The sequence below is a fragment of the Pempheris klunzingeri genome, chromosome 8 (genome assembly GCF_042242105.1).
Source record: "Pempheris klunzingeri isolate RE-2024b chromosome 8, fPemKlu1.hap1, whole genome shotgun sequence".
In the NCBI taxonomy this organism is placed as follows: Eukaryota; Metazoa; Chordata; class Actinopteri; order Acropomatiformes; family Pempheridae; genus Pempheris; species Pempheris klunzingeri.
The window spans coordinates 3,222,443-3,238,533 of record NC_092019.1 but is presented as its reverse complement, the minus strand read 5'-3'; the positions used below and the strand labels follow the sequence as shown (position 1 = coordinate 3,238,533).

The following is a 16,091-nucleotide window of genomic DNA, read 5'->3' as shown; positions in this document are numbered from 1 at the left end:
TCATGCTATGGCTGACTGCATGCAACCCCCCCCCCCCCCCCCCCCCCCCCACCCTACATCCCCACCTTCACTTTCCTTATTCCATGTGAACACCAACAATTGTTGTTCATATTAGCATATTTTAACATAATTAGACTGTCAATGGTGTCTCCATGGTTACCAGGCCCCATGGAGAAGGTGCTGCATGGCAATCCAATAATCTGAGGAGGAAGAAAAGAAAAGCCACGTTTCAATAAGACTTGGAGCTACTGTAGGCTACACAACACAGTTCCCTTCACCAATGTGGCTGCAGCTGGACGCAGCGGGCCGGCAGTGTGTGCGATAATGAAATGCCTGTTAAAATCACAGCACCATCCCAGTGACTCAAACATGCCCCCGTTTCTTTGGGGAAAGGGCAGTGTCTTTGTGTGGAATTTTCATTCAGTGCGATTAGTTATTATTAGACTGGAAATTGCCTCGGAAGCAGTTTGTTCACTAGTTGCCCTGGTAACAGCATGGGGACCGAGGCTTTCTTAAAGACATAGGAGGCAGCCTGCTGTTCGTCCTGCTGCCTGCACGGCCTTGCAAGGGAGGCTAGGCCAGGGGATCTGGATTAAACTGCAGATGAACCAGCCCGGGCTTACCACCTTCAGGTGCACATGCTTAACCGTGTTTGCTGGAGGTAGCTGTGGTTTGGACTGCAGCAGGCCGCCGAGGACGAGACGTGAGTGAGTGAGTGAGTGAGTGAGTGAAGGGCTGCACGCTTTGATGGCTTCAGCAGCGGCAGCAGGCAGCAGACAGGCTGCAGTGATGTGTTCCATTTGTGCTAAAGTGATTAGTTAATCAATTGATTAGCCGACTGACAGAGAGTTAGTCAATGACAATGTAAAGGAGCAGTGCAACGTTTTGGGTTATACTCATCAGTGCAAAGGTGAAGTCAGGATGTGGTTAACCTAGCATAGCATAGAGACTGGAGGCAGGGGTGGGGGTGGGGGTGGGGAGAGAGCCTGCCTCTGCCCAGTGTTCAATAATATGTTAGCTGGCACTTCTAATGCACGCTAATTAACATGATGTGTCTTGTAATGTGTACACAAACAGAAATGGAAAAGTGTCAGCTTGTGTGGTGATTGTGTGCTGGAACTACTTCCTGACAGAAAGTAGTTCATGCAGCTTCTAACACAGGTGAGTGTGGTTTGCTGAGCATAGATTTATCTGTGAGCATCCCTGATGATACCACACCTGGTGGTGACCTGCCCACGAGACTGGTATCAATCTTGTCACCTGGCTGAATGAGTGGATTGTTGGAATAACACGTGTGTCTTAGAGTCAACTGAAAACTGCTGATGTTGGTTACAGCTGGTTAGTTGCTTCCTTACAGTGGATCATTGTAAGCTGAACCTGACACCTGAACTGAAGCTGACCCTAGATCAGTCAGAACTGAAAGAAGACCTTAGTACAGTGCTAATGCCCTTCTCTGTCCCAGAGCAAGTGTTCAGTCCAGTTATGTGGGCAGGGCCTCAGCTGAGGCTGAGTGATGGGCAGGGGTCACACCTGAACAGCTGCCCCGGTGTTAGCATGATGTGTGTCTATAGAATAATACAGTCAGAGCCTCAGCGTCTCAAATGATGTTTTGCTTCTGTGATGCTGTTTTTTGGGTTTCTTTTCAATTAATCTGTAAATTGTAATTATTAATGTCATCAATCATCTGTTTTTTTTCTTGTTTAATTATTTGGTCTATAAAACGTTAGAAACATTTTCCACCTCCCCAACGTGTGATGCCTTCAAAACCTAAAGATATTCAGTATCTGAGCAGCTAATTCTCAGATCTGAAAAGCTCAGGACAATGAGTGTTTGCTTGAAAAATGAAAATGATATATATGTATATATATTATCTGGTTAATTTAACCTCAGAAAGACTTCAGACATGTTTTATTTCCCCCTCAGTGAAGCATGCCCTCACTTTATTTATCTCTCCAGGGATACATTTTGATTCTGATTCTGATTTTCATCATTGGATTAATATTGGTGGTGCGTGGTAGTTACGACAACGTTAGTCTTTTTGTCGGTCTGTCTGTCCTCCTCATTTGTCCTGAACCGACTGAAATATCGCACTATGTATTGGATGAGTTGCTATGCAGACATTTATGGCCCCCAGGGGGTGAATCCCCAATATTTTAGTGTTCCTTTCACTTTCCATCTACGGCCACCGGCAGGTCAAAGTTGTCATTTATCATGAAAAATATCTTAACATGTACTTGATGGATAGACACCATATTCTTTGATTGATTTGATTGTTACCAGGGGACAGACCCTACCATCATTGGCTATCTGGTCACGTGTCCTTGGTGACATTTTGGGTTTTGAATGAAGTGTCTCGACAGCTATGGCACTGATTGCTCTGATGTTTGGTCCAGATATTTGTGATCTCCTGTGGATGAATTCTAATCACTTAAATGATCTCTTTTCCTTTAGCACCACGATTTGGTCCAAATTTCCACTCACAGTTTAGTTAGCAATCTTTAGCATGCCCACCCAGATGTGTAACGTGATAAACATTATATTTTCTGAGCATCAGATTGCTACTTTTGTCCTTGTGAGCATGATGCCACGCTGGCATTATCAGTTAGCTTAAAGCAGCTCCACAGAGCCACCGAGGCCTGTTCACATGCAGGTATATCTGTGAAATATGAATATCAGCTCATAGTCATCAGTCAGACAGTAATGGGCTGTCCTCAGCTTGCTGTCTTCCCTGCAGCTTTCCCCCACCTGTGCAGACGACGGCCTGTTCACAGCTCTGTTGCAGCCTGGAGGCTTCACGCACCCTGAGGGAAGCTTAATTGTGGCGGCTCCTTTTGCCAGAAATGGAGGAAGAGGCAACTCCTCTTCTCCTCATTCTGCAGGCCCTTTCCACACATTCTATTATTTTGTGAGACAGCCATGGCTACCATGCTAATTATTCCTACTGCAACACATAGTAGCTTGTAAATGGCCCTGCCGCTCTGTCTGCAGCTAGCCTCCTACAGCCCCAGCATGATAAACACCCCGGCCTCTTTTTTCCTCTCTGTCTTCCCCCTCGCTCTTCTCTTCCTCCATTCTTCTCTTCTCTACCCCTTAGTCATTTCATCACACCATTTTTCATGCTCTGATGCTGCATTATATTTTAGCTCTCCCTCTCCCCCTCTGCTTACTACATCATTTACTCTCTTGCTGCCACCTCTCGTGTCCATTTTGCTCAGTCCAACTTCGCTGCAGGCTTTTAGAAGGAAAAACAGAGAAAAAAATGCACTGCAGTCAAAGGCAAAAGCCCCAAAACCTGAGCCCAGTTCACTGCCATTGCTAGACCTCTGTGTGTTGAGGGGGGAAGGGGATGAATGAACATGCTTGTGCTTGTATCATTTTGGATGTTGTAAGCCTGCGTAAGCCTTTTCTTCGATTTGAATGTGGCGTTAAGAGGCTGTGGATACAATGACGAGCGTCTTTCACCAATTAGCAACACGAAAGCGAACGGGACTGACTGAGGAACAAAGAAAAAAAAGAAGAAGAAGAAGAATTCAATGGCAATAAAAAATATATGTACACATTTAAAAATACAATATTGCTTAATTTTAATGGCAAGGAGATAGAAAAGAGAGATGCGTAGCAGAGAGGTTTTGTTAATGTGGCCCGAATGCTCGATTTCAAATTTAAAATGAAATAATCTTTGAATAGTTCACACTGACCATCGAATAGTATTTTTGCTTGAAATGCACATCCCTACAGTAAATACAAAGCTGCAGCCAGCAGCAGCTTAGCTTAGCATAAAGACTAGAGCTGGGTGAAACAGCTAGCCTGACAAAGTCCACCTGCTAGCACCTCTAAAGATCACTGATTAACAGGTCTCCTTTGTTTAATCTGCACAAAAACCAAAGTGTAAAGGAACCTGTTTGAGTCTTTGGTAACTAGAGATGATATCAGGCTGCACACAGTCACTGCGCCCAGCTGCTTTCATGCAAAAGAAGTTCCAGCATGTGAAACCACATTTCAGTCTTTATGCTAAGCTAGGCTAATCACACCCTGAATCCAGCTCCGTACTTCATGTGTAGACGTGACACTGACCCACTCTGCAGTTGCTGAAAGTACAATTTGCCCTTTGGTCCTGAAATAAGTGTGAATGTGGCTCTTTTTGAATAGTTTAAGTATTGATTCTACTATTATAGATTCATTTTCTGGTTATTTCCTCTGATGAATAATGAATATGTATATAATGGTGATGTAAATCTCAGGTTTTGTTCTCTCCAACCGAAACCTGTCCAGTTTACCAGGATACAGTAAAAAGCAGCAATATTCATATATGAAGGTGTGGAAGCAGTCAGACTTTATCAATAAGCTCTTTGACCCAGTTAACATTATAGATTTGGGTATTTTCTTATCATTCATCACTTTTTTACTTAATTTACAACGAGCCCCACTTACTGGGAAGCATAACCTTCTTTGATTAGCGGTTTGATTAGTAGTTTTATCCTTCAGCCTCTTCATTTTCATATCCACTCTGTGTAATTGATATCACTGCAACTTGTTTGAGCAGTCATGTTTGTTCACTGTTAATATAGGCAGCGGCGTCATCTGATAGATTTCTGGAGGAAATGACATCCCGTGGACTTCCTCAGCGGTGGTAGCCGGAGCATCTCCGTCTCTGTTCATGTGGAATAATGCAGTCTGGTCACTTTATTTTAGATGGTAGCACTCTCGTTTGGACGCTGCGTGAGACTTCCTAGCGAGCTCTGTCATTGGCTGAGGAGGAAGTAAACGTTTGTCTGTCTCAGCAGACGCCTTTCCATTCCACTGCACTCGTAATCTTTTCCTCCCCCCTTTGCTTTTAGAGAAGGAACTCACTGCAGTGCAGATTAATCAGAGGGATTTAATTAACTTGGCCCCGGCACACACATCAAACCTGGAGAAAAGACAGGCTATAAACTCAGCCAATTATCTCCCGCTAGAAAGGTGGGGGTGAGGGATAAAACTCCTTCAAGTCCTGGTCCCCTCATGTCCACCCAACCTCCAACCCCCCACCAACTGCAAAGCTAATTTCATTTAAGTGTCCTTTTACTTTACAGTAACACACCAGCACTAGCGATGAACTGTCGTATGAAGCCACATTGGATTTTGATGATTAGTCCTGAAAGTAACTTGTGCGCCGCTGCCCTCAGGTATTTCTTACTTTCTTTTCAAGGAGAAAAAAATGACTGGGCCGTAGGGATGGCACGATCTGTCAGTGGGTCCAAAGGTGTGCTTCAGATTGAAATATCTTAACAACTATTAGATTGATTGCCGTGAAATTTGGCACTGATATTCAAGGTGCCCGCCTGACTTTGGTGATCCCTTCACTTCCCCTTTATTACAACAATGACGAGGGATTTATGGTCCAGAGTAAAATATCTTGACAAGTATTCAATTGATAGTCACAAAGGTCTATAGGTTAAACTCACATGACTTTGGTGATTCTCTGTCCTCCTCTCGCTCCACCAGTAGGCCTAAATGATCACTTATTCATTGTATTATCATCTCAACACCTGTCGGATGGATTGGCACAAACATCCACGGTGCCCAGATGATGAAACTTACAGAGTTTGGTGAGCCCCTGACTTTTCCTGTAGCACCACCATGACCTTCACATTTAGCTCTATATTGAAATATCTCAACAATTATTGGATGGATTGCTGAAATAAGTGCACACATTTATTAACTTTGCTCCACTGATGTTTTCTATAGCACCATTTTCCCATCAGCCTCAGCTGTACTTTATACTAATTAGCAAAGGTTAGCATGCTAACAGACACAACTAAGCTGGTGCCTGCTTAACAACATGCTAGCATGCTGAACTGGGGCACTGTGTCCATTGCGGAGCAGGAATGAGCCAGTATACCTCTGCAGTTTGATTCAGTATGTAAAGCATTTCACTGCACAATGTAGACATAACAACACAGAGCGAGGGTGCAACTTATAATGTACTCTCCCATTTCATTTTCTTAAACTGAGTTCCTGAGTAGAGATGCTGCAGTGTCACAGTGTCCCATGTAGCAGTTAGTGTTGACACCTGAGCCTACCATCAAATGTTTATTTAGCCTCCTTATGACAGCTTTTTCTTTTTTCTAATTGTTAAACTAAAGACGTCCAAGATCTGAAATGTTAGATATTATCTAAAACTGGTAAAGTTTGACTGAGATTATTCCAATAAAGCGACATGCATTCGGTGCTGCTAAAAGGTATCACATACACATGTGGGGTTGGACGTGTTTGATTGGTGCTGTAGAGCTACGACCACATTTTTTGACGGATTTATTTTATTTTTTTTCAAAGCCTGGTGAAAGCCATGCAGCCCAGATTCAGAATGAGAAGCCTGTATCTTCTGATTGTTGTTACTAGGGTCTAAGGATAGTCTCGGTGCTCAGTGTGTACCTCATGTGTTCCTTTACTTCCATGTTTGTAATTTTCTGTGATTGGCTGTGTATTAGTTGATTCTGGGGAAGTCTTTCGTCTTTTCTCTCTGAAGCTCTGTGAGACTTTATTGGGATTTAAAAAACTGTATGAATAAATTGACGGGGACTTTTAAATGTGCGTCTTGTAGAGAAGAAAATGAGTTAAAAAAAAACAAAGTAGAGGAAAATAATTTTGATTATTGTGACTATATTTAGAGATCAGTATTGGCAGACTGAAATATCACAAGCAGCACAGACATAAACACACCGCCTCACACAACACCCATGCACCCTGCTGCAGCTGCCATGTTACAGCGTAGCCGTGGCAACCAAGACAATGTCTACTGTAGCACGGGGATGGTGTTTATATGTCAGTTTTTAAGGAAAGGAGAGGATGTCAATGCTATATCATGTTTATGTGAAGGCACACACCACTAGTTGTGTAGTGTGTGTGTGTGTGTGTGTGTGTGTGTGTGTGTGTGTGTGTTTCTGCTGATTTGCGGTTTTGTGGTTTATTCATGAATCACCTTGAAGTCACCTTGCTCTGCAGCTGAGGCCCAAAACGCAGCCAGCCTGCCAACGTCTTTCCAGCTGTAGATACCAGATACCTGTATGTATATTTTGTGTGTGTGTGTGTGTGTGTGTGTGTGTGTGTGTGTGTGTGTGTGTATCTCTCACATACATTTAAAGCCTCTCACTGAAAGCTCTACCAGTAAAATTCTTTTAGTTGAGTTCACGGCTCCCTAAGGCAGTAGTGAGTTTCCTCTGGTGTGCGTCAGGGTGTGTAAAGTCATCTCGCTAACCTTTACAACTCCACTTATCACCATGAACACTCTCTTCTGTACGGCCACCTAGCTGGGGCTACGCGCTGAAACTCCCCGACTCCAATCATCTGTCTGTCTGTCTGTCTGTCTGCGGTCAAACGGCTGTTTTCTATACTGTCTGTCTTACTGTACATGATGTCAGGTTCATTCAAACACACAATGAGCAACAAGTCTGCAGTGCACAAACCAAGTGGCTGTTTCCCACCACAGAGAGAACACCTCACATTACAGATGCGGCGGAGCACACTTCTGACCTGACACGGTGCAACACGGTGAAACAGATATTGTTTGTCAAATTGCTCCTTAAGTCCCAGGATGCACTTTTAGCATCTTAAATATAATGCTAAAAATACTAATATGCAATAAAGATATATAGATTTTTTTTTTTACTGAAACAAGTAGTGTACCCAGTGCCAACACAAACTACTCAAATACAGTTAATTTCTTAACTGTCACCTAACATTATCGTCATCAAATGATTAAAACATGTGCACCAGTAACCCCATTTAATCCCTCATTCAGCATTTCTTCTATCGGTCTTTATGACAAGAATGAAGCGTGGTCCTGAGGTTTACTTTCCATATTTTAATATAAATCAACATTTACCACAGCACTTGCTATTAAAAAGTTAAAACCCTCCTGATTACTTCAGGAACGTACAAGAAACTACAGCAGTAGCAGCGCTGCTGCTAACATCATCATAACTTGGTGTTTTCCATAAAACTCACCAACTCTCTCCTCTAAAGTCTGAGCCACCCACATTCAGCCTGTTAGTCTAGACACATGGGGAAATGGTGTTTGTTAAGGGCCACTAAAAAAGAAATATTGAATAAACAATTTGTTTTTAATTGATCATCCTCGTCTACACATATGAAGCGACCAAATGCCAACGAGATTCAGAATGAAGTTCTCTGTGAACCACTGCAGGAAACCCTGCCCGGCATTAGCATGTGTTTGTCTTGATTCACTTAAGATATTTAGATACAGATTTCACGTTATTACCAGGTGGAAATGGGATATTGGGTCTTGTCAACCAGTTGAATAAGTGTCAGCATGGGGAAGTCAGTTTTGGACGCGGCCCTGAAGTGAACACATTTACTTGATTTGTTTTAAATTGGCCGACATCATTGCCAGGAAGACTGCTACACACGAGCAGCAGTTTACATTCCCTCAAACAGTTCTTGAGATAAATAAGTAAACCAGTGTTTTGCGGTTTGATAAACGCTTGGCTTCTTTTACAATCCTGCAGCGCCTGTGAACTTTCGGCCCACTGAAAGGCATCAGAGAGACAGAAGTGATGGTAAAGAAAATGTAGCCCACTGCGTTTGAACCGTGAGTGACCCAGTTAGGAGGTGAGGTCTCAGCAAATCGAGCCAACAGGGGATTTTTCTGCTTTTGTATTCACCAGCCGACATCTCCTGTCAAAGTGTGTACACATCACAGATCTGCAGGACGCTGCCAAAGTTTCTCTCCCACTTTGTTTCCAGAGATGATTTTTTGGTTTTTCACTACAGTATTTCCACTCCTCGTTCTTTTGATGTGAACCGAATTGATCAGCTGATGAATCATGATTGTATCGTAAGGTTTGAGACGCAGCCATGACGCTCTTTCTTATTCTGTGTACTCCTTTTTTTCTCTTTCAGAACATGGATAAGACACAGCTCCCATCTGTGACGCTGATCGTGGGCTGCGGAGTGTCTTCGTTGACATTGTTGCTCCTCATCATCATCTACGTGTCTGTCTGGAGGTGAGATAAAACGGGTTTTGTTCTGGAAACATTTAGCACTGGGCTGTGATTAATGCAAGGTGGATGAGCGCGTTATCAGCAGACCACAGGTGCAAGGATACGCTCTGAGCGGTGTGCACTTTGACACACACCTGTCAGTTAACCTGAAACACAAAAGACCACAGCGGTACCAAGACATTACTCTGCTGGAAGAAACGCTCCAATAGACAACATACTTCTTTGCTTGCGTGTACAGTCTCTTCCCTCTCTGCGACTCTTCAAATGGAGCGTGTGTGGGACATGGGAAGTCAAGTGGACAATATGTTGCTGTTGAAGTAGTTCACCTTTTGGGAAGAACCTTGAGTCATACACTCATTGTTCTCTTATCAGAACATTTTTTTTAATTAGTATGATTTTTTTTTTTGCATTTTAATGCCATGCAGCATAAGAAAGGTTAATTAAAGTTGTGACTGCTACAACAGTGGACCATGCATACTCCATTCAAAAGCACTGTCTCTTTATGAAGGGACACATAATGGCTGAATAGCAGGATTTACGCTCCTGAGTACTAAATATACCTTGAACTGGCACTTCACTGACAATTCACTGCAGTTTGACTACCAGCATGCTGATAAAGGTACAGTTTGTGTAGTCTCAAATAGCTCCGCTGTTTATTCAGTAGTTCAAACAGGTCTGGTGTTGTGCTCAATGACACTGGTGGTCTATGATGTCAAAAGCCCAATGTTTTCATTGCATGATGCACACTGAATGCATCTTCACGCTTGTCATTGCACGTTAACAGACATCAGCGGGTTAACACATCCAACATTTGTTCTGTGGTATGAAACATCCTGGCAGCTGTGTTTTGGACTGCTATTGGCTGTCTGACTGTTTCAGTTCAAACTAATTAATCTGTGACTCTATCTGCAATGTAGCCAGTGTGTGCTGGACGTATGTCTCAGGGACACTATCTTCTTAGATAGCTTGTTAGCTGCCCGGCTACATGCATGAAGACGAGCGACAGAGAAGTAGATGCGATGAGCGCCAGCTGAGCGTGGGTGACGCAGGTGCACTGGGTGCTTTAAGTTGAGCTGCAGGAACAGTAGCTCTTAAATCTGCATACGGCTTCAATGGTTGTTGTTAATCACTGTTCGACCTAACTGCAGCTTCTCTGTGCGCTGAAAATGACATCAGTGGGGCGGATAAATCTCGCTCCTAATAGGTTGGGAGCAAAATAACCCCCTTTCCAAATGGTCCTTTTCTAACATGAGCACAATAACATGTTGAATGAATTCAGTGAAATGGTATTTAGTGTGATTATCACACCTAATCACCTCTGGGGACATCTGGGAACCCAACATCTGGGAGCCGCTTCCTTTTCAGCCGCTGAACTATAAACCCACCACAGCTTTTAGAGTTGACTTAGCTCCTTTTAGCTCACAGTGAGAGAGTGACAGCATTCTCTGTTTAAACAAATCTGTTGTGAGTGAAAAAGATCCAAGAAAGCAACATAATGAGTGACATAAGTATCACATGGGCAGACATGCCTTTATTGTAGCACTTCAACATAACATGCTTATCATATATAGTGATCTTGTGTTAAAGTAGCTGGACGTTACATTTTTTTTAGTTAAAAGATATTTTCTATTCATTTTTTTTAGTTAGAAAATCTGTTTTGTGCGTTTTATATTTTAAGTACACATAATTCACTAAACTCACATATTAACACAAACAACTTGAGGCCTTTACGTTCACATAAATGTTGTCTTTTCCAACATATCACCATATCTTTTCATGTAAAGACAACCAGGTTGTATTTTTTTCTTAATTCAGCGAACTGATCATTTGTATCCATTCACACACCAAAGTGGTGGAGCTGCCAGCACCTTGCATGGCGGCTCCTGTTGACCTGCTCTTATGTCCTGAGCCACAGCCACTCATTTATTTAGCCAGTTATTTTACCTGATATCAAACAGTTCAACAACTGGGAGTTTCTCTACTAATGAGTAGAGGAATGTGTCTGGTTTAAGTAAATAAATGAATGATTAGATAAATAAATGAATGAAATAATGATGGTGACACGCAGCACTACTGGCGACATTAAAGGAGGTGACGTACTGATGTATGGGGACTTTACTCTCATCTTACTATCATCAGGGTGTGATCCATGTGAATGTTGCCTGATGCTAATGCTGTTTCAGACTAGCTAAAGTCGTGTACTGCCAGTGGCTGCAAAGACAAGCAGCTGAAAAATTGAGTCAGACACAAAATGCATGGTTTACTATAATCAAATAATAGCATCTGAGGAAGGCTTTAAACTGGATCCTGTCTGATTCTGGCTCTAAGTCTGTTCTCCTTGACTCAGCCACAGGGTTTCATGGTGTTTTTCTTAATCTGTTTTCCTGCAGGTATATTCGGTCGGAGCGCTCAGTCATCCTCATTAACTTCTGCCTCTCCATCATCTCCTCCAACGCCCTGATTCTCATCGGGCAGACACAGACACGGAATAAGGTAAAGACCACTGTACCAGTTTCTATATTTATATGTGGCATTTTCACAGTGATGCACTTTGCCTGATTCATTAAGAGTTACTTTGTTTTCCTCGTCTTTTCCTGCTGTTTCAGGTGTTATGCACCCTGATCGCTGCGTTTCTTCACTTCTTCTTCCTGTCCTCGTTCTGCTGGGTTCTGACGGAGGCGTGGCAGTCGTACATGGCGGTGACGGGCCGCCTCAGAAACCGCATCATACGCAAGCGTTTCCTGTGTCTCGGCTGGGGTGGGCCTTTTGTCTGCTGTCCGTCACATTGTCCATCTGGTCTTTTCTCATTTCTGCTGTGTAAATGTTTATTATTGTTGCCCCCCCCCCTCCTCAGGTCTCCCTGCCCTAGTAGTGGCGATCTCAGTGGGATTCACCAAGGCAAAGGGATATGGAACACCAAGCTAGTAAGCATGCTTTCCTATAGGTCCACTGTTGTTGTGTATACGTCCACCTCTTTAACTATTGATGCAGGGATATTACACTTGGTTTGGGGTTTACGTCTGCAGCATAATTAACCTCCCTCCTTCTCTGTCTCATCTATCTTTTACCATCCTTATTCTTGTCATGCATACACTACTCTACCTTTCACCTCATTCTGTCTCTCCTCTTTACAACCCTTCATGCCCACCCTTCCCTTCTCTGCCTCGTTCCCTCATCACGTTCATTTCTTCTGATTACATCTCTCTGCATCCGTTTTTTTCCCGCTCCACTCTTGTAGCTGCTGGTTGTCTCTGGAAGGAGGTCTTCTCTATGCATTTGTTGGACCTGCTGCAGCTGTTGTCTTGGTAATTCCTCTGTCCTTTTTAGTCAGTCTGTGTGGGTTTGCTTTCAAAACCTCGGCACTAAGTCACATTTAAAGCAATAAGAATAGCTTAAGAAAGCATATTTGATCTGCATGATATTAATGAGACATATCGATATTATTAAAAACACAAAATAAAATAAAACACTGCATTAAAATGAGGAAAAATGAATAGAGTGAAGCTCATCAGCAGTCCTGCACATAAATAAATACAAAAAAAGTCACATGGCCCTGGACTTCCCTGACTCCCCCTTTCTTTGTTTACTTCCTCACCTTTTTCTCTGCCTCTGTCTTTCCTTATCTACTTCTTCAACAATGCTTCCCTCCCTTCTTCTTTCCTTGTTTGCTCCCTTCTTCCCCCTCCTGCCTTTACCTCCACTCGTGTTTCTCTACTTCTGTCTTTTCTCCCCAGTCTCCACCTTTACTTGCTAACTTCCTTATGTAGTAATGTAATTATATAACAGTTTCTCTACAGGTAATAGTCCCCCCCACCCCACCCCACCCCTCACCGTTTACTTTATCTTCTCTGCTTCCTTCTTTCCTTCTCTGCCTCCTCTCTTCATGTTTACATCCTCCTTTCCACCCCTGGCTCTCCTCCTCTCCTTCCCTCATGTAGTTCCCTGCCTTAATGATTTCCTTCCCTTGGTCTTCCTTGCATTGCTTACTTCCTCCTTTTTTCCCCCTGCCTCCCTGTTCCATGTCAGTTTCCTCCTTTACCTTATGTATCTCATCTTTTCCTTCCCCACTTCTTTCTCTGCTTCACTGCCTCTGTCTTTACTTCTTTACTTTCCTGCCCCCTTCTTTCCTTACTAGCCTTTACCTTTATCTGCCTTTTCCTTTTTCTCCTTCCCTTTTCCTCCCCTACTTTTTTCCTTTCCTTCCCTCATTACCTTTTTTACTACCTCTGTTCCTCCCCTGCTTTTTCTTCTGTCCTTCTTTACCTCCCTTTTTTCTTCCCAACCTCTTGTTCTAACACCTACTTATTATTTATACTTTGTTATTAAGCGCTCATAGCGTATCATTTCTGAACGTCTGCGTAGCTAAAAATACGATCAAAAGGAGCTAAATTTAACTGTCCACTAAGTGCAGTATAGATCACTGTTTATTTTATCTCAGCGTTGACAATAAGAAACCACTAAAGCACCCTGTATTTTTAAAATGTACTACCCAGACAACTACCATTCAAATCACTTTAAAAAAAATACCAGCTTCCTGTTTGATAAAATATTAATGTTGACATAATTCTAGCTCATTTTGTGATCTAGCTACAATAAAGCCCAGCTAACTGTAACATAATCCTGGTGATTTAGTGATGTAGCCCTCCATGGTATGATGTGTAATGTGCAAGTTTTACCACTGTACAGTAGAAGATAATGGACTGTGCAGCAGTTAGATTCATAAATTGTAGATTATACACCTGATGTCTTTATTAGAATGAGTAAAGCGTCGCAACAGTTTCACTTCCAGTTTCTTACAGCTGCTGTTTAAATTAGAGCCACTCCTAGATTGACCATAAGAAATCATATAGAGACAAATTCGTGTATAAATCGTCACCTCAGTTCCCCTGATGTTCATCCTACATCTGAGCTAAATCACAGACATAAAGCCTGTCAGGTCTCACTGATCAAATCTATTATGTACACTTTTAGCGGTTCACTTTCCAGAGCTTCTTTGCCGCCTTCTCACCCACAACTGAACAGCTTGTTTTGTGTATCCTTTTCGCACAAGCTGCTTCACTAATAAAGAGCCACTGCTCCAATTGGCACCTGTACAGGAGGCCCGGCCCACTCCGAGCAGCATCGCAGTGGCTTCTGCAAGAGATGTTTATAGACTCTGAATCCTCAAAGCAGTAAAATTGTAGGAATTACTACAGTCAAGAATGTCCCCCTCCCCCACCGTTGATTTCACACAGCTCATATTTTATGCATGTTTTTTTTCAGCATACTGTCTATATTTAAAGATGTATTTATATGTTAGCAATCCATCGTTTCGACTATGTTTTACTTCTCATGCTTCATTGGGTGCCTGATTTCTTTTGTCTCTTTTAAACATTTAAAATGATACAGTCTAGTATTCACAGCCTACAGTAAGTACAGCTAGAGTGTGTGTGTGTGTGTGTGTGATGACATTTATGAGCATGCTGCCACCATCATCTTGTCCTGACGAACATCGTCATCATCATCATCATCATCAGAGTAGAGCTGCATGTTCTGAAGTAATCAAACTGTCTTTGCTCTGCTTTAATCTTGTGCCTCTTCTCTTTGGCAGGTTAACATGGTTATTGGGATTCTCGTTTTTAACAAACTGGTGTCCAAAGACGGCATTACTGATATGAAACTAAAGGAGAGGGCGGGGTATGCCTTATACCACACATCCATTTTACACAGTGACCTATAACCAGCCTCATGGCTCAGCAAGGGGGAGGGACTAGTGCAGCTATTGGAATTATCCTTGGTCATTATTTCAGACTTTGGCTAATTGGTTGAAGATGACACTTCATTTTTAATACCAGGGGATGAGGAGGACTAGAAAGAAAGAAAACTGAGAAATAAGACTGAATTCAATTAAGATAAAATGAGAAACCAAAAGCAAAGCTGTTTTCTCTCTGTCGGTAAGACTATGATCAATAATTACTGACTATGAACTAAATCAAGAATGTTAGGAAGTACAAGAGAGATGTGGGGAAGGCTGTCTGGTTATTGGTCCTGCGCTGACTGAGTAAGATGATGACTCATCTCATTGCTTTCTTTTAAGTTTCAAACGTGTCGCATTTTCCTCCAGCTGCTCTTTGTTTGCAGGTGTTGCTATTGATGTAAAGTTCTGTTAAACCATCCGTGTCTTTTTTCTCCTGTTTGGTTGTTTCCACTAAAGGGAAGCAGGGCGTTTAAAGAGCAAGACCCCCACAAGAATATACATTGGACCCAACAAAATATACAGTGTTGTCATTATCAGTAGAACCAGTGGCCGGAGCTCCAAAAATAAAACCTATTTTTGCAGTAAACCATAGTTTTCCCCGAAAATCGACCTTTTTGCTACAAAGCTACATTTTGACAAAAAAAAAAGAATTAAGAAAAAGAACTAACCCTGACAAACCAGTTTGCCTTTTGTAAGAGGAACACCCAAACATTTTGGAAGAAACACTGGACTGAATAGAGTCCTACCTAGAATGAAACAAGATGAGAAGATCAATAGTTTAATCTCTGACTTTGGTGTGGACGTCGGTCCAGAATGTGTTTAGCTTTGATTAGACCAAAGACTGAAAGCAAGAAAAAATGCTTTCTTATCAAATCAAAATGATGAAACAACTGCAGCCATTATTTCCTGTGTAAGCCCACACATCTCCAGCGATGTGATTGTCATTGTTGTGTTATTCTGCACAGTATGCACACAGGTGGCATGAGTTTACCAAATAATATGCCAAATAATGACATTTTACGAAGCGGGCATAGTGTGTTTCAATTAAGGCCCCCAAATTATCAACGTGTGGCCACCACCGTGTGGGCTCGACACCTTCAAGGATAGGTACAGTGCTCTATTAAGTTAAAAGTTGGATATAAGAAAACCTATATTGAAATTAATCTATGCCATTTGGCTGCTGAGATCAGATTTCAAAACACCGTCGGTCAAACACATGCGTACCCTGCTCCCCTTTACACCGCAGGCTGTTATGTCTCCATTGGCATTGTTGGTGCATTCAAATGTTATTTTCTTTCTCTCTCTGAAAATGTTTGCTTTCTCCAATGATCTCTCTGTTCTACTGTACTTGT

The 16,091-nt window shown here is 42.4% G+C and overlaps 1 protein-coding gene across 1 annotated transcript in view; it reads left to right on the top strand.

Moving 5' to 3' along the window:
• The window catches only part of adgrb1a (adhesion G protein-coupled receptor B1a), a 91,998-nt gene that overhangs the window by 58,593 nt on the left and 17,314 nt on the right, over positions 1–16,091 (top strand). Inside the window, exons 18-23 of the mRNA XM_070835008.1 lie at positions 8,902–9,005; positions 11,393–11,495; positions 11,609–11,759; positions 11,857–11,926; positions 12,241–12,307; positions 14,593–14,678. Of these exons, the coding sequence (XP_070691109.1) occupies positions 8,902–9,005; positions 11,393–11,495; positions 11,609–11,759; positions 11,857–11,926; positions 12,241–12,307; positions 14,593–14,678 (581 nt within the window). The remainder of the gene's footprint in view (positions 1–8,901; positions 9,006–11,392; positions 11,496–11,608; positions 11,760–11,856; positions 11,927–12,240; positions 12,308–14,592; positions 14,679–16,091) is intronic.